Source organism: Corythoichthys intestinalis, chromosome 16 (assembly GCF_030265065.1).
Source record: "Corythoichthys intestinalis isolate RoL2023-P3 chromosome 16, ASM3026506v1, whole genome shotgun sequence".
Classification (NCBI taxonomy): domain Eukaryota; kingdom Metazoa; phylum Chordata; class Actinopteri; order Syngnathiformes; family Syngnathidae; genus Corythoichthys; species Corythoichthys intestinalis.
Genome location: NC_080410.1, coordinates 16,063,754 through 16,089,810, shown reverse-complemented (window position 1 = coordinate 16,089,810; position 26,057 = coordinate 16,063,754). Strand labels below are relative to the sequence as shown.

At 39.1% G+C, this 26,057-nt stretch overlaps 1 protein-coding gene across 4 annotated transcripts in view; it reads right to left on the bottom strand.

Annotated features, from left to right (window-relative positions):
- Positions 1-26,057, bottom strand: part of LOC130931798 (RNA binding protein fox-1 homolog 2-like) — a 76,701-nt gene that overhangs the window by 18,559 nt on the left and 32,085 nt on the right. For 2 of the 4 annotated variants that reach the window (XM_057860868.1, XM_057860869.1), the window contains exons 3-6: positions 12,181-12,381; positions 11,785-11,958; positions 8,778-8,831; positions 8,545-8,637 (exon numbers count right to left, since the gene is read on the bottom strand). In XM_057860868.1, coding sequence (XP_057716851.1) covers positions 8,545-8,637; positions 8,778-8,831; positions 11,785-11,958; positions 12,181-12,381 — 522 coding nt within the window. Of the gene's footprint in view, positions 1-8,544; positions 8,638-8,777; positions 8,832-11,784; positions 11,959-12,180; positions 12,382-21,481; positions 23,366-26,057 lie in introns of those variants that run through there. The other 2 variants (XM_057860872.1, XM_057860871.1) reach the window with 2 other exon arrangements.

Here is a 26,057-nt window from a genome sequence, read left to right as displayed (position 1 = left end):
GGGTGATTACATTCGATCATTCCCAGTGAGGTGTTAATGGCATGGTGGGGGTGAGGGAATGGGTGCAGAAAGTATTACTGTTACACCATCCAGACTATTGCATACAGTGTCTGTGTGTGCAATGTTGTGACTGCAAAATGATAAAACTACCATGGTAAATATAATGAGTGGCACTGTACTCAAGCGCCCCAGTATTGCAATAGAATAACAGTGCTAATTTTACAATCTGTATGTCGTCCATATTGATAAAGACGCCCATTCTAGGGGTGAGGTGGACAGGGGATCAGTTCAGTGATAAATGTTTTTACACAACTTACCATTGCAGCAGAAACAGCGAGTGGTTACCGTGGAGACTGACAACAACACACAGAAGTCGTCAGGGAAACAGAAAAAAATATAATAAATAAAGGAACAAATAATCCAGGCAACAAAAGAAAGCTAGACGTCATCCCGTCACCATCCATGTCAAAAAAAAAAAAAAAAAAAAACTAATAGCAGCAATATTACAGCTCAGGAGAGAATATGAGAGAAAGATACAGAGGGAAAGGGAATGGTAGCCCTACAGAGACCTGTGCATTATTACAGCAATTAGATACGTGAATGAAAATGATTCTGCCTTCTAAAGACCCAATTTGTGAATGTGAATGTAGCTTGGGTCCAACTGTGCTTTAACCAACAACTGACCTATAGTGAAAGAACAGCAAACAATTAAAATGTAGCCAATAGAGAAAAATATCTTCCTAGTGTATATACGGTGAAGGTTCTCATCATTTAGATGTAGACCACAGAGAACAGCACTTTATTTAGAAAAATGATTTAGGTGAAATAGCAGCAATTTTCACTTTTTACCTACCAACCACCCTAAAAATTTAAGACTAAAGTCAACTAGTAGAAGACATAAAATGGCAAAACTAAAATTAAAAAATTGTGTAAACGATTGCAAAAAAATAAATAAATAAAATGACAAAAAAAAAAAGACTAAATCAACCGGCAATGGAAGATTGAAGAGTTTAGGAAGACAAGGATTACATGTCACAGAATGAAGGACAGAAAAGCCAAAGTGCTATCTTCTTTTGTCTTTTCTTTGATTTTAAATGTACATAATTTTACACATCAAACAGTTTTAATGATTAATTTGTGTCATCTATTTAGAGTCCCACTTTAAGGCAATGATAAGGAAACAGCAATTATATATATATATATATATATATATATATATATATATATATATATATATATATATATATATACACAGTGGTACCTCTACATATGAAGTTAATTCATTCCAGGACATTTTTTTGTAAGTTGAAATAATCATGTCGAGCAGTATTTTCCCTCAAGAATAAATGATAATTTCATTAATAAATTCCACAGCCCGAAAACCTACACTAAATCCTTAATAAATACTGCTGGTACTATTACAAATGGCAATTACACATAGCAAAATAAATCATAAATAAAAAAAATCGGATTTCCTTTAATAATTTAACGAATCGGGTTCTAATGGGGCGAACGTGACAGAGTGAAAAACGTGTGGTACAGATTTTACTTTCTCTTTTAATGTTTTGTTGTTGGCGTCAACTGCGGCAGACAGTAGGCATCTTGTGCTGGACAAGTTCCGAAACCAATGATCAAAAACCTGACGAAGCTGGCGATTTCACCACAATAATAATTGTCACCTAAACCTATAAAGACTGGTGAACGGCGGTCTCAGGAGGACCGTTGAGATCTTAGACATTTTACGGACGTATTGTCGAACCAATTCACTGATGCGCACACCGCGCTCATATTTTTCTATCATTTTCGTCTGGTAAGTGTCACTTTTTTAACTACCTGCACTTGGAACCAGACTTGTCTCTCACAAGAAAAGCTGCGGTGTGTCCGTCGTGCGGCAAAACAAAGAAACTGTGGCGCCGTCATAAATCGTTGTATTTCGATGTCGTCGGATGTAGAAACAAATGGCGAGTCAAATTTTACATCGGAATTGGAAAAGATTGTGTGTCAAAGCGATCGTATGTCAAGGTACCACTGTATATCAAAATGAATCTGGTCAAATCCACACTGTTAGGGCAGGGGTCATTAATCATGACGGCTATCATCCAATATCTGATTTGTCACGACAGATTGGAAATGCTAAAGGTAAATGGCAACCCAAATGAACAGTGCATGGCACCATGAAAAGTGGGGGCTGAAAAGGTTTCTCTACACATACCCATGCATTTATGAGCAACATCTCCAATAAAACCCATTTGGATGATATTACGCATGCAAAACTACATCTCTTGTGGTATACGTTGAGCTTTGTGTTCCAATGCGTTCCAATGTGTTCCAAATTAAAACACTGCGCTGTGGAGGAGCTAAGACATCTTGTTAAGACTCCATCTCACAGAACTAGGGCCAATACTCAATTCAAAGCATGGGATTAGGAAATGGACGTTTAATAGGATGAGTGTTTGCGTTTTTTTCTTCTTTCTAAACAAAAAGGAACTAAAACCTTTGAAGAGCTTGTGTTTTTTTAGTATATGAAAGCGGTATCGGTGTTTATTATCAGTACATTTTACAAGTATGGGCACTGTAGATCCATAGTTTCGGCATTGATACAGATACTAATTTTGGTATACATCCCTCCTAGATAGCATTGCAATTGTTAACTGGTAAAAATGAAATAGATACAATAGAAAAGGTAATCATTCCAAGGTATGATCAAGTTGAAAAACTGAAAGTATGTTGGGATTTGCCAATGACAAGCAATGCCCAAGTGAGAGAGTGGCTAGACTCATTTCTGCCTAGCACTGGGTATTAATACAATCACAAATACTGTACAGGTTTGCATGCCTGGATACAATATGGCATAAACACCAGAGCCATCTTAGTAGGACGTGGCAGTTTTGATTGGGCCACTTCTGTGAATACATTAGAGGTCTCCAGCAGAGTGAGCTTTTCAGGGCGCAGAGTTTTAATCCAGAAAAAAATGGCAATAGAACATAAATAGCAATGATTTCCTCACTCTCAAAATTAGGTTATACGTGCATTCTTAGATTCATATTGGCATGTTCAAAAAATAAATTAAATAAAATGTTGATTGCAAAAAAATACTTTTTTTCACCTTGTGTATAAACATTCCAAATAAGAAAAAATATGCAATGGTTATTCAGTCCAGCTGTAGTAAGGAAAAGACAATGACTTTGATCTGGCCAAATGCCAAATTCCATGCTAACAAAACAACCCCATCACCAAAACGTACTTACATATAACAAACAGCTTAAAAATAAACATGCACGGAAAGAATCTGCACGCCCAGATCATACCTTAGACTGCAAAATGTATTTTCATATGAAGACACTAGTCATGCATAATTAGGCTAAACTAACTTAACTCATGCCAGTGAAAAGTAAGCCTCCTTTACTCATTTAAGTCAAACCAAACAAAGTAAACAGTGGTTCGATATATCAGAGTTTGTGAATTATAATGCTTATTGGTGTGAATGTTGTTACTGGGTTGCCAACTTTATTGCTGAAAATAATATAGTTCAACAAACTCTGAAATGACCAATAAAAGGAAATGTTTACAAGAGCAACTGCACCTGCGAGGCAGAACTTCCAGGCAGCACTGCCACAAATAGAAGTGCCTGGCGTTTTCTCCAAAGAAGGAAGAACTTATAAACCAACTCAGATGTGCCCTTTGCCAGCCCCTTGTTTCATCAAGCCCATGCACCATAAACGAACACTGTACCAACTAACTGTTTAATCACTCACGACAGTCCAACATGACTACTTCACTACTTGTAACACAAGTACAACATTGCATGCATCAAACTTCTCTCAGAGGCAATATTGATTTCATGCATTAATTAGATTGAGACACAATCATCTTAAAGCAATGCAACGGAAAAGACAGGCTGGCACTCCAAGCAACTCCATCCATATCCATTCAGTTTGCTGATTGACTGAAAGTGGAGCTGGCAGAAGATGTAGCAGTGGATGCAGGCTGCTATTTTGTATTTGGAAACGCAACATAGGACCAGAATACAGGACTGAAAGGGACAAAAGGTCCAGCCTACATTCGTCATGCAGGTCCTGCTGACACACACTCTGACACATACAAATGAAAGACAGCACAGTTAGCCCATGCGCAGTTCTGGTTCTGCAGTGACCAGGGTCAAGAAATCCGTAGCAAATAACGGACACAAAAATCTGAATAAAGAATTGCTTAACCCTTTATAGGGCAGTTGACTTTTTTCGTTCATTAAAAAACTACCTATGAAGACCTGGCGTCCCCATAGATGGACATTGCATTTTGGGTCATGCTGGCCACAATTTTACCATTTGGTGTAGTACACGTAAGGCCTACGCGTCCTTAAATGTTGTGTCTACATAAGTGGATGGCAGGTCTCAATTACATTATTATTATTATTTTAACAGCGCTCATTATTAAAAAGTAAAATTACAAATGAATGAAATCAGATACAAAAAAACAAAACAAAATAAATACACTCTGGTTAGGGCCCCAATTAATACTCTGAAGTTGATAAATAGTATATAAAATAGCAATAATAACAGATAACATTTTTAAACCTTCTTTTTTCAATAAACAAAGAACAATCACAGTTTTATCTTTTATTTTAGTTAGTGTTAAAAAAAAAACAAACCCTTTGTTGAATTAATTTATTTAGTAAACTTCCGTCCCACTTATCCTTACAAGGGTCCCGGAAATGAAACCAAGTTTAAAAATTAATAAAAAAACAATGAGAGAATTTTGGCCATAAACTCATTGGCCGCCATTGACAACAGTAGATGTTAAATTCATTTACCGGTAAACTGGGACAACTGGCTGCAAATGCTCATATTTCGGTGTCATTGAGAGCAGTCCGTCAATGGCAGCCAATGAGTTATTAGGTGTTGCTTTAAATGAGCGCCCTAAAACAGTTAAGTAAAATATATGAATGGACTGTATAAATCTCTAGTACAAATTAAGATATACAGTCGTACCTCTACATACGAATTTAATTCGTTCCAGGACCCGGTTTGTATGTCGAAATGGTCGTATATCGAGCAGGATTTTCCCCTAAGAATATTAACATTTCATTAATTCGTTCTACAGCCCAAAAACCTGAGCTAAATCTTTAATAAATATTGCAGGTACAATTACAAATCGGAATAGTAATAACAATAATAATATAACGAATCGGGTTCTAATGTGGCAGTTGTTGCCGTCGGCTACGCCGGACAGTTGCTGTGTTGTGTTGCACATGTTCGGAAATAAATGATTAAAAACCTAATGAGATTGGCGCCTTACTTGCCGACGTTACAATAATAATAATAATGAATAATCGGGAAAAAAAAAAATCCTTTTTATTGTCACCTTAACTTAGACTTGAGGACCGTCGCGATCGTAGATATATTCTGGCTGTGTTGTCGATGGTTCGCTGACACCCACATGATGCTCATATTTTTCTATCATTTCCTTCTTAATTTCAATGGTAAACATCACATTTTTTCCCCACCTGCACCAACCTTTTTGGGACAGAAGTTGATTTCTTTCACAAGAAAAACCGCTTCGCCATGCTGCCGTCGTGGGGGAAAACAATGAAATTGCGACGCTGTGGAAATTGTCGTATGCATGTCGTCATATATTGAGACAAATGACGAGTCAAATTTTAAGTCGGACGATGAAAGGATAATTTGTCGATGCGTTCGAATGTCGAGGTACCACTGTACATAAAGTAAATATTCGTCAGTGCTGCTGTGATTCCCAGCATGCGTCTATTGCATTAGGTGCCACTATCTTGCCCAAGCCACAAGAGTGAGGAAAATAAGTATTTGAACACACTGCAATTTTGCAAGTTCTCCCACTTGGAAATGATGTGCGGGTTTGAAGTTTTCATGGTACGTGCTTGTCCACTGTGAGAGACAATCTAAAGAAGAAAGAAATCCAGAAATCACAGTGTATGATTTTTCTAACAGTTTATTTGTATTATACTGCTGCAAATAAGTATTTGAACACCTGAGAAAATCAATGTTGATATTTGGTACAGTAGCCTTTGATTACAATTACAGAGGTCAAACATTTCCTGTAACTTTTCACCAGGTTTGCCCAGACTGCAGCAGGGATTTTGCACCTCTGCTCCACACAGATCTTCTCTAGATCAATCAGGTTTCTGGACTGTCACTGAGACACACGGAGTTGGAGCTTCCTCCAAAGATTTTGTTTTGGGTTTAGGTCTGGAGACTGGCTAGACCCTCCAGAACCTTGATATTCTTTTTACGAAGCCACTCCTTGGTTATGGTTTCGGGTCATTGTCATGTTGGAAGACCTAGTCCCGACCCATTTTCAATGCTCTAATTGAGGGAAGGAGGTTATTCCCCCATATCTCACAATACATGGCCCTGGTCATCCACTCCTTAAAACAGTGCAATCATCTAGTCCCTTAAAAAGAAAAACACCTTCAAAGTGTCCTTGGGGAGGTACTCATCATTCTTCTTCCTCCAAACACTATGAGTGGAATTAAGACCAAAAAGTTCTATTTTGATCTCATATGACCACCTGACTTTCTCCCATGGCTCCTCTGGATTATCCAAACGGTCATTGGCAAACTTAAAACGGGCCTGGACGGATGCTAGTTTAAGCAGGGGAACATTCCGTGACACAAAATTTTAAATCATGACGTCTTAGTGTGGCGGCACGGTGGCTGAGTGGTTAGCACGTCTGCCTCACAGTTCTAAGATCAAGGGTTCAATCCCGGGCTTCGGCCTTCCTGTGTGGAGTTTGCATGTTCTCCCCGTGCCTGCGTGGGTTTCCTCCGGGAACTCCGGTTTCCTCCCACATCCCAAAAACATGCATGGTAGGCTGATTGAACACTCTAAATTGTCCGTAGGTATGAGTGTGTGCGTGAATGGTTGTATGTCTCCTTGTGCCCTGCACCAATGATATTGGCTGGCAACCAGTTCAGGGTGTCCCCTGCCTACTGCCCCGAGTTAGCTGGGATAGGCTCCAGCACCTCCGCGACCCTCGTGAGGAAAAGCGGCATGGAAAATGAATGAATGAATGAATGAATGAATGAACGTCTTAGTGTATTACCAACAGTAACCTTGGAAATGGTGGCCCCAGCTCCCTTCAGGTCATTGTCCAGCTCCTCCTGTGTAGTTCTTGGCTGATTCCTCACCATTCTTAGGATCCTGGAGACCATACGATGTAGATCTTGCATTGAGCCCCAGTCCGATGAATATTGACGGTCATATTTAGCTTCTTCCATTTCCTAATTATTGCTCCATGGGTGAATCTTATATCACCAAGCTGTTTGGCAATTGCCCCGTACCCCTGTCCAGCCTTGTAGAGGTCTACAATTCTGTCTTGACCGTGGTAGGAAGTTTTCCTGCTTATATGGGGTGGACAGGTGTTTATATGCAGCTAACTGCCTCAAAAAAGTCAAAAGGTCACACTCAAAAAGTCCACCTCTACTCCACTTATTCGTTGGACTTTTTCAAGTCGACTAAGAGGTCTTTGAGGCTAATATTTATAATAATATAATTCTAGCTAATAGACAGGTGTTCAAATACTTATTTGCAGCAGTATAATACAAATAAACTGTTAAAAAATTATACACTGTGATTTCTGGATTTTTTTTTCTTCTTTAGATTGTCTCTTACAGGGGAGAGGCACCTACCATGAAAATTTCAAACCCGCCCATCATTTTTAAGTGAGAGGACTTGCGAAATCGCAGGGTGCTCAAGTACTTATTTTCCTCACTGTATCAGGACAGAGTAAAATTCATTGTACACAGGGGGTAGAAATTTAGAGCATCCGAGAGCAATCTACCATGCATTTTTAATATTGGATGTTTAGCGATCACTCGCTGCCACCCTCTTTCATTCAAAATGGACTCGAAGTCTAAAGCATTTAATGGCAGCCAATGAGTTAAATGAGTGCCCTATAAAGAGTAAACAAAAAATATATAAATGTACTGCATAGACCTTCAGTACAAATTAAGATATACATAAATTAAACATGCGTCAGTGCTGCTGTGATTCCCAGCATGCGTCTGTTGCATTAGGTGCCACAACCACCACTAAGCCACAACATCAGGAGAGAGTAACAGGATTTATTGTACACGGGGGGGAAGAAATTTAGAGCATCCGATAGCAATCTGCCATGCATTATCCTTTCACAGCATTCCTCTCGTGCCCTCCGGTGCCAACCACAAAGACCTCATTCCAATTGTTGGTGGAAAGTTGATGTATCAAATGTGGCTTACAAGTTGCACATCAAAAAGCATTAGAGACAACAGCTTCAAGAGGAAAAAAATGCTGCAGAGGAAAAGTACCCCAGCATGCCTTAAATGTGTTCTTGCACCCCCAATCAGTCTCACCACAAAAATAAATAAATAAATAAAATAAATTACAGCGGACCAGGCAGTGGGATATGAAAGCGCTATATCACAGTATTATTAATGCTAGCTAGCTAGTAATCAGAGAACTACAGAATTAGAATAGTTATAGAGCGTGAGATAGGGCAGAACAGTGCAGTTGTGGCAGATGGGAAAATTACCTCAATCTTACGACCTTCCACCAATGTGCCATGGAGCTTTTCACGGGCTTTTTCTGCATCTGCGCTGGTCTCAAATGTCACAAAGCCAAAACCCTGTGGCGTAAAGCACGGGCAAAATAGGCAGACACTGAGTCGTCATGGGGGAGTAACATTCCAATGATACATTATACATGTTGAGAGAAACGTATACAGTACATTGTGGAAGTAAAGTGCGGGCCGCATCAATGGCTTACCTTTGAGCCTCTCTCATTGAAAATTATTTCCACGTCCAGAATCTTTCCATATTGCTGCAAGCAAATAACACATACCAAGTGCAAAAACATGAATAAAGTTGCCGAGTTTGAAATTCTGAAACTTCTGACTTGTTCAGGTCACCATCTCGCACTAGGGGTCACTAATGTACATCAGACACCGTGTAAAGTTGTAAATTGACCCACATACAATTGAATGTTGACCCCAGAATCTTTCCACAGCTAAATATGGAGCCCAGCTTTAGGGTATGGACAACCCCCCCCCCTCCACATATTTACACTGGAATGTTTATCATTTTAAATTAAATTTTAATTTATAAACAGATATCAATGTATACAACAATGTAAATATGTGTCAGGGTCCATATTCTATACCCTAACTCTAAATTGTGACGGCTCATATTTTAACCCTTTAACACCCGGGCCTATTTAGGCCGAATTTGCATGCCTTTGATGTTGCCTTTATATTTCAAAGGAAAAATTGTTCACAAAAGCCTGGTTGGGTCCATTTTTCAGGACACCATAACCTTTATGTCCAAGCTGTTGTTTTTTCACAGACCAATTATATAATTTTGGACCCATAAACAAAAAAATCCCAACATTTTTTGTCAAAATTTGTAATATTGATGATGTCCCATTGACAACCAAACATGCTCAACGAAACATTTTAAATTTTGTTAATATTTTCAACTTATTATGATAAACATTAAATAGAAAAAAAAAGACTGAATAGTTTAGATTTGATAATCAGCGTTTTTGTTCTTTCTACATACTATGTTAAAAACAGGTGGTGAACATACGTATAACATACGTATAACATCTAACACAAACAGGATTTGGAGGATATCTCTTTGTGAGGTTAGGTATAGCCCCCATCACCTTATCAAATGTATATACATGCAATCAAGCTTATTCAAAACACACACAGATATACAAATCCAAAAGATTGACAGTGGGGAAAAAAAAAACAAATATAAAATTGAAAAAAAGTATTTTCTAAAATACTGACAATAAACTAGTTCAGTTTAATTTTTTCAGGCACGCCACTCTATTCTTAGATATGTTATACTGTATGTGCTAGAGATGTCCCGATCCAATATTTGGATCGGATCGTACGCCGATATGGGCAAAAAAATGTGCATCGGTATCGGATCGGCCAACACGGAAAAATTCCGATCCAGACTTCCGATCCAGTTTTTTTTAAAAGTCTGGTCCGGGTTTTCCAGCGCACCGATTTACATAATCCATTCCCGCTTTTGCTTTGGTTTCCCTAAAATCCGGTCCGCATTTTACGGCACACCTTCAACACACTACATTTACATTACCGTCTCACAATTTACCGAGAGACTTTATCGGTAAAAATGTCAGCTGTATGGGATCATTTCACCTTAAAGGACGACAAAGGCGAAGAGGCAGAGTGCTACATATGCCACAATAAAGTCAAGCGTGGTGGTAAAGCTGTAAGAAGTTTTAATACAACCAACCTAATCAAGCATTTAGCGAAATACCACCACAAACAATATAAGAAGTATGTTAAGAAAACCGAAGACAAAAAGAAAGGTCCTACGCAACTAACACTGGCAGAAACATTTGCTATGCGTGACAAACTGGCACTCGAGTGTCCCAAAGCCCAGGGAATAACAAGAGTCATTGCCGAAGAATTCATTCTGGATGACGAGCCATTATCTCTCGTGATTAAAGACGCACCATCCAACACTTAGAACCACGGTACAACATGCCCAGCCGTCATTACATCCTTGAGCGATTCGGCCGTGGAAGATTCGATAACGATTCACAGACATCCAAATTCCGATTATTGAAATATGTCAAGTAAGGCAGAACTAATACACAGCGGGGTCTTCGGAACGCAATGACAAACGGACCGCATTGCGTCCCAAGAGTAAACATCATGCTTGTCATAGACCCGGGTAATGCCAATGCTTAACTCACGGCTTTAGCTCAACTCATGCCGCTGGATAAAAAACACAAGACTACCTGACTGCTGCTGACAGTCGCTACAAACTACGTCAACATTGTTTTACTGTAGATAATAGATATCATATGTATATAGAACTAGATGCAAAATGACAGACTCGACGGCGTTAGCAACATTGAAGTATTGAAAACTAGTTGCATTAGTTAACAGCCGCCATCTTAAAGCAGGAGACTTCCCTAGTAGGCTGTTGTGAACCTTCCAAGCGAACCTAATTAACTTTTTATCTAAAATACTCCTAAATCGGCAAAATCATGACTTGAATCTATCTTCAAAACAGTTATAAAACTTTCACATGTCGAAAGTAGACAGAAGGGAAATTATGGAATAACGGGAGCAATGTTAACAACTTTAACAGTTGATTCACAAAATTAAATGAATTGAATGTAGTTTAAAGCTGCTGATACAGAATGGGGACTTGAGTATTTTATTTACGATTTTAAAATGTTAACTTGATACTGAAATAGTCGTTTATTTAAACCTGAGAGGCTTTTTATACAATTTTTGTAATTAATGCACGAAACATTAAAAGCATCGAATAGCTTGGGGGGGTTTGTAGGATTTTCCACTGAGGATGTTTGTGTGTTTTGCTTTTTTAAGACAGTTTACAATATTATTTGCACATTTTACTGACTGACTATGCCATTTCTGTTTGTTATTTATAATGTTTTGTGTTTGTCACTGAATAAAACGGTCAGTTTCTTGTTACCAACCGTTGTGTGTTATTCAAACTCACCTAATTCAGCTGGCTAGTTGGTATCAAGAGTACTAAAACCTTTTTCAACATGAGTCTGACAACTAAGTAAGGAGGCTAAATAACTTTAAACTTCAACACATGCTCAGATAGGCCGGTATCGGCCAGTATCGGTATCGGATCGGAAGTGCAAAACAATATCGGTATCGGATCGGAAGTGCAAAAACCTGGATCGGGACATCCCTAGTATGTGCATAATATAATGAAATTTAAACTTAGTTAAACTGTTGCCATATTCTTACCCCAAACATCTGTCTGAGATCCGGGTCACGGAAGCGGAATGGGATGTTTGAAACATGGAGGCGTTTGGGGGTTCCTTTGGCCTCTGGCGAATCTCCACCAGATCCTCCTGCTGCTGGTCCTCCCATACCACACTGGACAGCCGTCTCCCCCTGGGATGTTTCCTCAGTCTTACCCTGTGATATAAGACGGAGAATGAAGAGGCATTGGGAAAAATCAGTAGTTTCAATTTCGCAACCAGTTGTTATTTTGACGTTTGAAAATACAGTAAATAGATAAGGGAAAATAAGCAATTAAGAGGTAATTATCCGTGTATTCCGAAACAGATTCCACGCAGGCAGATAAATGTGAGGCTTGACAGTGGACCAGGAAACTATTAAGCACCACACAATGCTTACATTGTTGTTGATGGTGGTACTGGTGGTGTCCGCATTAGCACCAGCGCCTACCTCAGCTGTACCTTGACCCCCTGCGCCAAACATAGCCCCCGAGCCAAATTCTGTCCCGGCTATCCCATTCTGGGGAGGGGGTGGAGGAGGGAACGCTGAGAAGGGTGGGGCCACCAAACCATCCTGTGCGCCTGTTGAATCCTGAGACCCCTACAGCAATAGAAAAGAAAAAGGAAAAAATTGTCAATGCACATGTTGAAAATGTTTTTTTTTCTGTTATATCGTCATTACACCCGCCCAATCCATTTCTGCCCTCCCCCCTTCTTTTACCTGCATTTCTCTAACAGGCTCGTTTTCAGCTAACCAGCCATGAAATATTTACAACACATGCATTATTGAGGGTATGAAAATTCAATACGCGTTTTGAAATTCAAAGATATAATGATGCACACAAAAAAATAAATATAATCAAACAAGTTATTCATAACAAATTTTAAGACACTGATGCTGAAGTTGTCAATACTAGACTACAGTAGTCAGTAAACACTAATAGATGTGTCTTGGGCCAGATTTGTTGACTACAACAGCTTTTTCTTGCCAGTAATGCAACAATAAAATTAGAGGTGTGCGAAATTTCCGATTCTTAGATTATTCGCGATTCTGCCGTGGAAGATTCGAGAACGATTCACAAATATCCAAATTTTGTTTATTGAAATATGTCAAGTAAAGGGGAACTAAAACAGTCAGCAATGTCTTCGGGATGCAATGAGGAACGGACCAAGAGTAAACATCATGCTTGTCATTCCCTGGGTAATGACAAAGCTCAACTCACAGCTCTGGCTCAACTCATGCCGCTAGATAAAAATACAATAATACCTGACTGCTGCCGACAGCCGTTATAAACAGCGCCCACATAATACTACGGTACATATCACATGTAAAAAGAACTAGATGCAAAAAGACAGACTCTGCGGCGTTAGCAGCACATGTATAGGAAACGTGATGCGAAATGACAAACCTGCCGGCGTTAGTAAACAGCCGCCATCTTAAAGCGGCAGACTTCCCTGGAAGGCTGTTGTAGTGAACCTTCCTCGCCTAGATATCTCATGCATATAGAACTACATGCGAAATGACAGACTCGGTAGCGTTAGTAAAGAGCCGCCATTTTAGAGCAGTAAACTTCTCAGAAAGGCTCTGTTGTAGTGCACCTTCCTAGTGAACCTCAGTAACTTTGTATCTAAAATACTCCTAAATCGGCAAAATCTTGACTTGAATCTATCATTAAAACAGTTTTAAAACTTTCACATGTTGAAAGTAGACAGAAGGGAAATTATGGAATAACATGAGCAATTTTAACAACTTTAACAGTTGATTCACAACGTTAAATTCATTTAATGTAGTTTAAAACTGCTGATACAGAATGGGAACTTGAGTATTTTATTTACCGTTTTGAACCGTTAACTTGATACTGAAATAGTCGTTTATTTAAGCCTGAGGGGCTTTTTGTACAATTTTTGCAACTAATGTACGAAATATTAAAAGCAGCTAATAGCTTAGAGGGGGGAGATGTCATCAATAATCATTTATAATCAAATCATACCCTCTGAATCATAATCGTGATCGAATTGTTAGGTCCCCAAAGATTCCCACCTCTAGATACCACCAACAATAAAATCTACACAGACTTTATAGTCATGCTGCTGTTGGGGCACACCAATTGTATCTTGAATTTGTTTGTGGGTGGTGACAGCAATATTGCTTGCTCATATTATTTCGAAACACACAACACCAAGGCATAGGAAGAAAAACTGGCTGGGTAGGAAGCCATAAAATGATTGGATACACTGAAAGTAAGACACAAAAGCGGATATGAGGTGATGCCGTTCCAAACAGCGTATCAAGCAACATTGTCCCCTGTTCTGCTCACTGCTATGGGCTTGGGTGACGCCTAGAAACACGTCGTTTCTAGGAAGAGTTTTAATTACCGTAACTAAAATGTTTTGCCATAAATGTCTTTTTCTTTCTACCCTGATTGCTCAGTTTTGCCGCAGCCACAGAGGCCGTTAAAAGCCAGCTGAGGCTTCTGACCCATCTGCACCAAATACAGTGTTGGTGTTTTCACGCTTAAAAGATTGAGCTGTACTAAGCGATGAAGAAGCATTCTAAAGTAAAACCTCTATTTGTCTTAGCTGATCACATGCTTCGCTCTTTCATTGCCAACAATGAGAAATCGTCAAGTGGAATCCAGTTGAAAGAACAGTCAAAATTTTCGAAATCGTCTGGCACTTTTTTTTTTAAGCTACTCCTTGAGAAAATGTTCAGTGAAAAAGGAGCCTAGCAGCAACTATAAACTATTAGAGGACATCACTCCCTTTCCCCTGCATTGTACCTACTCAGTTTGCCATAGATAGGATTGGCTCCAAGCGACATATTTTGGGGTGGTTGATTTCCTAATACAGAAGAAGATTGCTTGAGTTGCAAGAAACTGCTGCTTTTATTAGTTTGGATATTGTATAGGTCAAATGCATCAGGTACAAGATAACAAGCATTGGCAAAGACAAGAACGTGGGTTTCTTTATTGTAAATGTGGTTTTAAACTTGGACTTTCAGTTAAAACACACTTCACAATTAAGTTTTGATTAAATAAAAGTTTGACTACAAGCTATTCACTGCAGCAAACATTAGGGAGCACAAAACAATATCATATTCTATTTTCAACCTTTAATACCAAGTCTCAGTAGTATCCTTTACAGCATTGGTTGGTGTGTTATCTTGTCAAGATAAAAATTATTTTACTGTGCCATTGCAGAAAATGGCAAGTTGGAGGCTCCACATTTTTTTCCAGAGGTCATTTTGACACTTTGATGGAACTTAAAATGGGTGTACTATCTTTATCCCCATAGTTCCAATTCCAAAAATCACTGCCATCTCTTTGATGATTTGTTGGGATACTTACCATCCGGAATTCCACATATTATGGACCATCTAGGTAGCATGAAATGACTTTTGAACATGAATTAAAGCATATACGTATTTAAGCCCAAAGAGAGCCTTTCTTTGTGTGAGACTGGTTAGGGATTGCTGAAATACAGCTTCAGGCATGAATGTAAATCTTAGGAGGATCCTGGCTTCAAATGGTTCTTGGGACTCCAAAATCCCCCCAGTAGAGTCAAATACCTGCTTGTACATCAATGGCTTTTTAACAGCTGTTCTCCTAATGCTATTCATTTTCCAAACAGAAATTTTGCTCTATAAGTGTTTCGTAAATCATGTCTGTTTTGATTTTTAAATGAATAAAGAAATAGTGCCTATTTTTATTTATTTTTTTAAGTGACTTGCCAAATAATGTGGAATAACCTTTTAGTTAGACTGAGCTGGTAAACTAATAATCAGCCTGCCTGAGAATTGGATCAGGGATCTAAATAGACAGAAAATGTAAGCAACCAACAACAATAGGAGCAAAGTTCACAAGGAGACATGTGCCGATTACCGGTTTCAAGGTATATCATGGTATGAAAATGTCACGGTTTCAAAACCACAAAAATTTTGTGTCATACCGTCCCTAAGGTACCGGTATTAGCGATCTTTTATGTCCCAAAAATGCAGGGAGAAATCCCTCGCTTGCAGCCACAAAGTTCAACCTCCTCTACTCATTGCGGCTCAGTGTCAGTGTGTCAGCTGTGCAACACGATGGTTGGAAGAGGTGAAACTCCTGAACTTTTTCCCCCCACGACGAAAACGAAATCGCTGGTATGGGAATACTTCGGCTAAAGAAAAGTTACAGACGGCCGCGACTTAGAGGTGGAGGGCCAACCGACATGTAAAACATGTTTGCGGACGGTGGCTGCCGAGGAGGCAATACCTCCAATATGATTTCGCATTTAGACAAAATCAAAGGTTAGTAAACACTGTCATGAACGTTTCCCACCAGCGAAGTGAGTTAACTCCAGCGTGTTTAGTGTCTAGCGGTGGTAAAACGTGTTTTTTGTTTTTTTTTCTCTGTGGCATCTGTCTGTGTTGAGAAAGAGTATGGGTATAATGTAAACACGATACGAGTCGTACACATGTGCTTTTTATGGAAAATAATTCAATTATTTTTGTTCTGATGGTAATAATGTTGAGCTCTTGGTTTTGGCTCCTGTTAAATGAAAAAAAAGTTTTTTTTAACCCAGATATCTCAAAGTAACACTTTAGAGTGGTTATTGCAGTACCATGACACCGTGATATTTTGGCTTACAGTTATCACACCGTCAGAACCTCATAACAGCACATGCCTATTCGCAAGCTGTATTTTTATATCCATATTCAAGCAAAGTTATTTGTACTAAACAGTCTGCTAGGTAAATATGTTCTCTCCCTCTTCTTTATGCTCTATCTATATATATATTTCAGGACCCCAATGCAAAATGTACTTGCTATAGATAACGTGCACTGCACAAAAAAACAAAGAAAGTACATTTTCCTGCTAGTTGTAAAGTATCTCTTTATAGTTTAAAGTTGACCGAGTTACATGATGGAAAAAAAGTTTTTAAAAAGGTGAGGGAAATGAATTATGGGGGGAAACTGATGCTCTAATGGAGATAGGTCGGGTTTCAGTTTACATTGCGCAAACAATGAGGCTGTTGGTTAAGTACAGCAAAGCATGTAATGTACTGCATCAGCAGACATTTTAAGAAGCTCCATAGTAATATATGTGATTATATTTTCCTTCCCGCCTCATGTACACACAATAGAAGCCCATTTGTTTTACCTGAGACACCATATGTTTTCCCATACACAGAGCAGATGAGGGAGGGAAAATCTGTCTTTCACAGGAAACTTTTCAAGCATGACTCTAATGATAGTCTGCTGACCTGTCTGCTGAGCCACAGTGAAGTATACACTAGCCAAAGATTCTGAATGTGGGAGCTAGCTCCCGACAACAACTTATCAAACAATTCCCATTCCTGTTACTTTGCCCAAAGTTCCATGGGAGAGATCTGGGGGGAAGAAAATTCAACTCTTTTCCATTAACTCGTTTATATTACAGTGACTAGAGAAATACACTCCACCCCTTTCTTTCCCTCCATTCCCAAGTACAGTACTGATCCACCCAGCCACTCAAAACCCATTCATTGTAATGTCCATCTAAGTAAAGGCTACTGCCCATCTCCTTAAATGGACGATTGAGTAGAGAAGCCCTCTTGTGATCCTTGCTGACTGAGGGCTATGCATTAGAGGTTCCTTAGAAGTACATCCGCTGTTCATTGGCCCACCCTTGGAATTGACAGCTCTTCCTTGACAGGAAAGAAATTCAGAACAGAAAATTATACAATAATCATATTATATATTAAGTGCGAAACATTAGAACTCGACAGAAGTCAAAACTGCCATTTACAAGCGAACAATATCTATGTATGGGATGATGAAAAGATTTAACAGCATCATGTCACCGTTTCACCATTACCACCCTCTGGTACAAAGGTAAAAAGTCAAGGAAAAATAAACGCGAGTTCAAACTTCATTTCGTCTATATTCATCACAGATTTATAGGTGCTGTTAATCGCAATGTTCAGCAAAACTCATTCATCAATCACTAACTGCCGGTGCAGGTGGGGATTATGACTGGGTACAAACTACAACGTCTTTAATTCAATTCTTCTTATGAAAATGTACAAGGGCAAAAATTACCTGTCTTCAAATGTGTTTTCTTTTTTTCTGTATATGTACTGAAGCTTAGTCTGACAGACGGCTACTGAAATGTAATAAGCAGTGTTGTTAATCTTAGTTTCAAAAATTAATTACAGTTACAAATTACTTCTCCCAAAAGGTAATTGCGCTAGTAACTCAGTTACCTGAATGTAAGAATAATTAGTTACTTGGCAAAGTAACTGGTGATAATTTTCATGTTTTTTTTTTTTTTTTTAATCAAAAACAAAAACAAAAACAAAACAGGTCACACAATGTGAAGTTTAAAGGGTTTTTGGGACAATTGGCCCTAGCCCAATTCTTTACCCTAAACTTAACTAGACACAGGGATATTGCGGATATTGCAATAATTAGTAACCTTTGCTATGTGTGGAAGTCATTTAATGTTGTGAATCAACCGTTAAAGTTGTTAAAATTGCTCCCGTTATTGCAGTAGTTCCCTTCTATTTTCGACATGTATAAGTTTTAAAACACTTTCATCATTTAAAGATAGATTTAAGTTAAGTTTTGTCGATTTAGGAGCATTTTAGATCAAAAGTTACTTAGGTTCGCTAGGAAGGTTCTCTAGAACAGAGCCTTCCAGAGAAGTCTGCTTTAAGATGGCGGCTGTTTACTAACGTATCTAGTTCTTTATTATACATGTTGCTAATGCCGCCGTGTCTGTCATCTGCATCTAGTTCTGTATATACAGTATGTGATATCGACCGAAGCATCATGTGGGCATAGTTTGTTGGCTATCTGCTACAGTCAGGTATTATTGGAGCCACCTAGCATAGTAGCATCGCTTTTGCAACGGCGTCACACTCCCTTGCCTCCTCCACACTCCTGCTCTGCTCTCTCGTCTCCGTGAGTCCATCTTTTTCTGACTTTTCTCGCGTCAGTCAACCAACATCGTAACGCACGCCTTTCCTGCCTCAGAAATGGTAACTGCGTTGCCAAGATGAGAAAAGTAATTCATTAGATTACTCACTAATGAAAAAAATAACGCCGTTAGTAACGCCGTTAAATTCTAACGCCGTTATTAACAACACTGGTAATAAGGACCCTAAATTGGGAAATGCAATTAAAAACATGATGTACCTTGTCACATAATTGCTTGACAGACATGAAGGTTAAGATTGGCGGTGTGCCAATTCATGGATTATTAGATTAATCGAGATTCGACACAAGACAAATCGATTACGATTCATAAATGTACAAAAACGATGATCTTCCCTAATAACCTAATGACAGCCGCTGCCAGCGGAACGAAATTCAAGACATGTCTGCCGCCCGGACACGTTAAGGGGCGCACAATGTGAGGATGGCGACAGCGGAAGTTACTGATTTACTCCTGTACAAAAGACTCAAAAATAAATTGAGTATGAGAGAGGCAAACTCCGGGTCATTGCACTTTGGGTCCTCTTGTGTGCATAAGTTATTTTTTAGAGCGAGAGGGGAAGAGAGATAGTTCACTGCTGCTTGCCTTTCAGTTGTCTAGCAATAGTTTCAAGTCATGTTAATTGAAAAACGTCCCGAGTTTGTTGCTAAGTCCCGTGTGCGTCTATAAGAGGTGAGTAGACTAACCTTCTTGTACTGTTTAGCCTTTATTGTTGTTTTTGAGATGTTAACAGTTAGCGCCGAGCGTTAGGCTAGTAAGCGAATTTGCTAAAATGTATTTCCATGTCCATTTGTGCGTTTTTCTTTGGTGTACAAAAGTTACTCCATATGCAGATGCAGAACATGTAAAACTGGGATTAAGTACAGCGCTAAGACTTAAAAACATGCGAAATAGCACAGGAATCTGTGAAAACAAAGTATATTGGATAAAAGAGGTCTTTTATTTCTAAAGGCTCTTCATGTTTTTTCCAGAAAATGTGAAATTTGTTCCACCAGTGTAAATTTTATTGTATTATTGAGAGAAATAGGTACTGCCTTTGAAACAGGTAATGTATTTTCACCTTCTTGTGAAAAAGAGCAGCTTAAAGTCAGCTTTGTGTTGTATAGGCATGTTTCCATTGTTCCTACTGGATCATTAGGTGATTAGAAATAAAACGCAACGGACATAAATATGTTTTGCTGCTTTAATTAATGAATACTGGCAAATATACCTTACATAAAAGTAGCCACAAAGTAAGAAAAAAGAAATCCTGAAAGGAAGGGGGAAAATGCATCGAAAATCGTGATCATTGTTTATACCGTGAAGGTAATCGTTCAATAATTGAATCTTAGCACTCTGAATCGTAATCGAATCAAATCGTGAGGTGCCTTAGATGGCACACCCCTAGTTAAGATTGATGTGACCAAAGAGTCAACTTGATTATTAGGAATGCATTGTATACTTAAAATTGGTTAAGCACAGATGTTTCAGAAATACCAGCCACAAGTTTTTTTTAATAACTTGATGGAAATAATATTGCACTCTTCAATATCTAACTACAGATGTCTTAATTATATTGGACACTGAAAAAGGGAAGCATCAGAATTTCAATCAGTAGCCGATTGATAAGTAACTCACACATCCAGTTTGATTATCCACTCTACAGAAGACATATTTTTCAAATGCTCCTGCTGAGTGTGATTTAGACTGTACTTGTACTCTTTTAGCCCACGAGTTAGGCACCATGGAATTAATTTATCTGTTGTTTGTCAAATATCCAAACCTAATATGAAAGACTCGTTCAGTTTTTCCCTCTTGTGGATGTCACTCAGATTCAATGTTAGACTACTAGGAATCGATTGAAGAAATGCTGCCAAGCATCAGAAAAAGATTTTTAAAAATTGAGAGAAAATGTCCAAGAATGAAAGCAGTGATATATGTTCAATTAAAAAATAAAATAAAAATAAAAAGACAATGATTTCTAAAGGATGGCGACTGAAAATGTTTTCACAACCTACAGTTGCAAAAGAGTTTTTTTTTTTCTTTCTTTTTTTTTTTTTTTTAAACCTCTCAGATGATACATTAAATGTGTGTTCTCTCTGCAATGAAAATGTGTCAGAACAACCGGGTCTTGGCACCTGTCAGCATCAATCCAAAGACACTGGAGATTAAGATGCATAGACATCTTTGTTGATGAGGTGGGATTGCTTAACCAGAATGTAAGCACATTACATCACATGAGACAAACAGTATACTGTACATGACACTGTGTGCAGTCATACCAATGGTTCATGCTTGTCAACACAAACCATTTAAGCAAATTTTGCTGCCTCGTTTTACCCTACACAGGACCAATAAAGAACTCAAACAGCGACGATAACATGCTTAAACAGAGCCTGTATACAGCTCTAATCCCTAGCCAGTCTATCTGCTACGGAGCACAGAAACAGACATTTAATAGCAGTCAGGCGTGCAACTGCAATCAACTGTAAAAACATAGTATGCAACAATGTTGCTAATAAATATAGAGCTGTGCTCCTTTCAATCTCTAAATCTTAAATGGGTGATATACTGTATATGCATGATCAAAGGTATATTAAGATGTTACAGAAAATTATCAAACATGAGAGCAGCTCCTTGTCAAGTATGATGATTTTATACAGACATTTCCAGTGCCCTTGGTTACTGTTTGTATGAGAACACACATTCGTTTCACACTTCCGGTCTCAACACTAAGTTGCTAGGCTGTGTTTAAGAGCTTACCAGAAGTGTGGTTTGGTAGTAGACCCCCATCATGGTCTGATCTGGTACAACAAATCTTGGCCAGCTCTCCACTTTCACGGTCTTTCTTGTCTCTTTTTCCTGGTACGTCTCTTCCCCCCTCCCTGCTCCTCCGCTCTTCGGCCTGGGCTCCACGACCATGAGCTGACAACGTCTTCAGTCCGCATCCGTCATGCACATTCAAATTCTCCCTCGTCAACTCCTCCCTTCCCTTGCTGTGTCGCTTCTTCCAAACAAGCCTCAACTGCCTGTCACTGTCTGGCTCTTTTTCGGCGTCTCACCAGCCTGCTCTGCTGCTCTGATCCCTTCAGGCCTAAGCGTCTTTGCCTTCCTGACAGTCAGTCTCTCCTCTCCTCCTATTGCTCTCTCGCCCTTTTCTGTGTCTGTCTATCATTCACTCGCTCACGTTACACGTCCTGCTCTTCCCCAGTTCCCGCCTCTCTTTTAAACTTCACCTCCTTCTCAGTCTCAGTCTCTCCAATCGAATAGAATATCCATGAAGCCAGCTAAATCTTCACTGGGTTTGAATCAGAAAGGATTCACTGCAGTGTTCCCAGTCCCTGAGTGAAAAGGAAACGGGAGTGAAGAAAAGGCTTTCTTCAATTCAGACTGGTGTGAGAGTACAGAAGGCGACCCCCACTGCATTGCAGCTTTTTTAGATGATTTATTTATTGCATGACAGCTCTTCGGCTCCAAAAAGAACAGCAGTAGCTAGCTACTAGGGCAATCTGAAAAGACCAAGCTTTGTGGGTAAGATCCAAGTTCTCCATCTTCTACAGCCGCTGCCTTCAAAACATAGTTGGAAGTCTTGCAATAAGGAGTGAATGCCACGACTATAAACACAAACCTTATAATTATCTTTATTATAATGCTATGTATGTATGATTATTCTAGACGTGGCTCCACATATCCAAACAGCGTATTGTTGCAGAGAGGAGAATGCAATTTTCTGCACGTGCACCATGTGCAAGGTAAGAAGCACTGCGGAAAGAATCCCTGATGCCAAGCTTTTAGACATCTGCTGAGTCTGGCTGGAACTGAGTCCAGAGGGAATGAGTAAGGGCGGGCTCAGAGTAGGAGTTGGTGGGGGAAAGGAGCATCGGGAGGGAGTTGTCCAGAGTGGGGGCAAGGACAATGGACCAGTGGATGTGAGCGACAGATAACAGGATGAAGAGATAAATGGATAAAGGGGCTGAGTGAAAAGAAAGAGTGAGGGATGACAGGATTAGGGCTGTAAGTGAAGAGGATGAGAATGAATGAGGGGATGAGCTGAAGATTAAGCACATGAACTGAATTTTGCGATAAACACTCAAACACATGCACAATATGTACACAGCGATGTGCTATGATCATATGCTATTGAACCTTCGTTGGCACACAGAATCAAGTAAAATCAGCTGACAAAGGCTTTCCTCAACAAACACCATCCACAGTTAGCCAATAGGCTGTGCTTTTATAAGACTAAACAAGTAAACATTGTCTAAGTTCATGACCACCCAGTTATGTTGGGAAAATGTTATTTATTGGTCACCAACAAGTAATGTGCGATGAAAGATCTTAGCGACTCACAACCAGGGTGCTGTGAAATGATCAAATTTTACTTCATTCATACAAAATTATTTTATAAAATCCAAATACATCTTTGTCCATCTATCAATGGTGACTTGCAGAACAACCATAGTCCTCTCCAGCGTTTCCCCTACACAGTAATTATCGTGGCGGGCCGCCACACCAAAACAAAAGCCACCACACCTTGCAAATGCGTTTTTAAAAAAAAAAAGATTTAAAGATCCATTCTAATTTTTAATTTGTATAGTTTAACATGACTTCTAAATGAATATACAGTGCCTTGCAAAAGTATTTGGCTCCCTTGAACCTTGCAACCTTTCGCGACATTTCAGGCTTCAAACAAAGATATAAAATTTTAATTTTTTGTCAAGAATCAACAACAAGTGGGACACAATCGTGAAGTGGAACAAAATCTATTGGACAATTTAAACTTTTTTAATGTTGTTCCACTTCACGGTTGTGTCCCACTTGTTGCTGATTCTTGACAAAAAAATTAAATTTCATATCTTTATGTTTGAAGCCTGAAATGTGGCGAAAGGTTGCAAGATTCAAGGGGGCCGAATACTTTTGCAAGGCACTGTATGAAGCTCATTTGTACGCACGATTTACCATAAGTCTTGCAAAATTGCACGTAAAATACAAATTGTTCCGTTACACGCTTTATTTTGAGTGTATCAGTTCTACTGAAAGCTTGCGGCTGGTACGTCGGCTCCGCGCAGAGATGGAAATCGGAAGACATAACCACAGAAAGGCATTTGAAGTTATTGAATGTACTTCTGGTTTAGGACCGTGAAAACGACCTTGATATACTGACATTGACGTAATGTTTATGTTCAATATGTGTTTTTGACCCGAATCGGTCGCGTCCTACTCCTAGCATAGCATTTGTTCGGTGCTGACATCACTCGTTGTGACTGAAGTACTGTATTTTGGAAAGAGAAAAGTTCCTGAGGACGAGGGTCCGCTAACAAAGTGACCATTATTGTTATTCGAGGTGGGAATCTTTGGGCACCTAACGATTCGATTACGATTCAGAGGCTACGATTCGATTATAAATCGATTATTGATGACCCCCACCCCACCCCCCACCCCACCCCCCACCCCACTATTAGCTGCTTTTAATGTTTTGTACATTAGTTACAAAAACTGTTTAAAAAAAAAAAAAAAACCTCACAGGCTTAAATAAATGACTTTCAGTATCACGTAAACAGTTAAAAACAATAATATACTCAAATCCCCATTCTGTATCCGCAGCTTTAAACTACATTCAATTAATTTAATGTTGTGAATCAACTGTTAAAGTTGCTAAAATTGCTCCCGTTATTCCATAATTTCCCTTTTGTCTACTTTCAACATGTGAAAGTTTTGAAACTATTTTAAAGGTAGATTCAAGTCAATATTTTACCGATTTAGGAGTATTTTAGATAAAAAGGTTCGCTACAACAGCCTTGCAGGGAAGTCTACTGCTTTAAGATGGCGGCCGTTTACTAACGCCCGCATCTAGCGTTCTGTACATGTGCTGCTAACGCCACCGAGTCTATTTTGCACCTAGTCCTATATAAATATGATATCTACCGTAACATTATGTGGACGTACTTTGTAGCAGCTGTCGGCAGCAGTCAGGTATGTCGTTGTTTTTTTTATCTCGCGGTATGAGCTGAGCTAAAGCCGTGAGTTGAGCATTGGCATTACCCGAGGGGCCGGGTAATGAAAGCATGAGGTTTAGCTAATCTCGCTCCGTTCCTCATTGCGTCCCAAAGACTGTGCGGCGCGCTGAGTGTGTTTTGCTTCCGCTTTACTTGACATATTTCAATAATTGGAATTTGGATGTTTGTGAATCGTTCTCGAATCTTCCAGGGCCGAATCGTGAATAATCTAAGAATCGGAAATTTCGCACACCTCTAATTGTTATGATGATTTAGACCGTCACGTTCCGAAATATTTAATTAGCATCTGAGGCAAATTAAATATTTCGGAACGTAAGGTGCAGTTCAGTTGCGAATGTATTACCTCTCACGTTCGGAGGAGTAGAAATAACCAAATGGTTATGGCAAGCGTAGTATTATTTTTAATGTTAAGAGAAGGTTTTCAAAAACTGAATGAGACGAGATAGCACGTAGAGATGCAGATCAGGAAGGCGCACAGTCCAGGGTAGGAGAAGTAAGCAAAAAAGCAAACAGGAAATCTAGCTAGGACCCAACATGGACAAAAATGGCAAAGTTCAAGCCGTGGTTGTACCACAAAAATCAAGGTGAGTGTTTACAATCGTGCACCTATCATTTTTAATAATCATAATTGTAATTACTTTACCTTAGATTGTGATACTGAAAAAGGTTCATTGTCTATAACCTGGCATAATCATTACTGGAAAAAAAATTACAAGACAGATGGCATATTTGCATTTAAAGAAGTATTTTTCATCTCATTGAAACAAATCATTATATGAATTTGTACTAACAATCAGAAAAGTAACTCCCACAAAGACACCTCAGTTTGAACTGAAAATGCATTGGCTAATGTAAATTTTAACATATTTGATTAAAATCCAAATGGGTAATCCATTGAATGTGTTTCAGAATATGGACCAGGTCAGCACGATGTCAAAGATGGCATCACAGACTGATTAATGGGGAGTGCTGCTGACGGCAACCGTCGGACATTGCGTTGACAATGCCCATCTCAACAGTGAACTGGGAGATTTTTCTTCAATGAACTGAGTAAGACATTTGGTCAACTATACATTGTACAGACTGTACAATGTGGGTTTGAGATGCTTGAGTGTTTTCATTTCCTAGATCTCATTTTTGTCCCATTTCTGTGTAGTTGAAGACAGACTTCAGGAACAGGGGAACCATCTTGCAGCATTCCTCACATTGACTATAAATGGACCACCTATTGCCGATTCCCCCCATACCCACTCTTTTTTTTTTTTTTTTTTTTTTTTTAAAGTCCAGGAAAATCAAGTGTACCCAGGCAGGATGCAAACAGG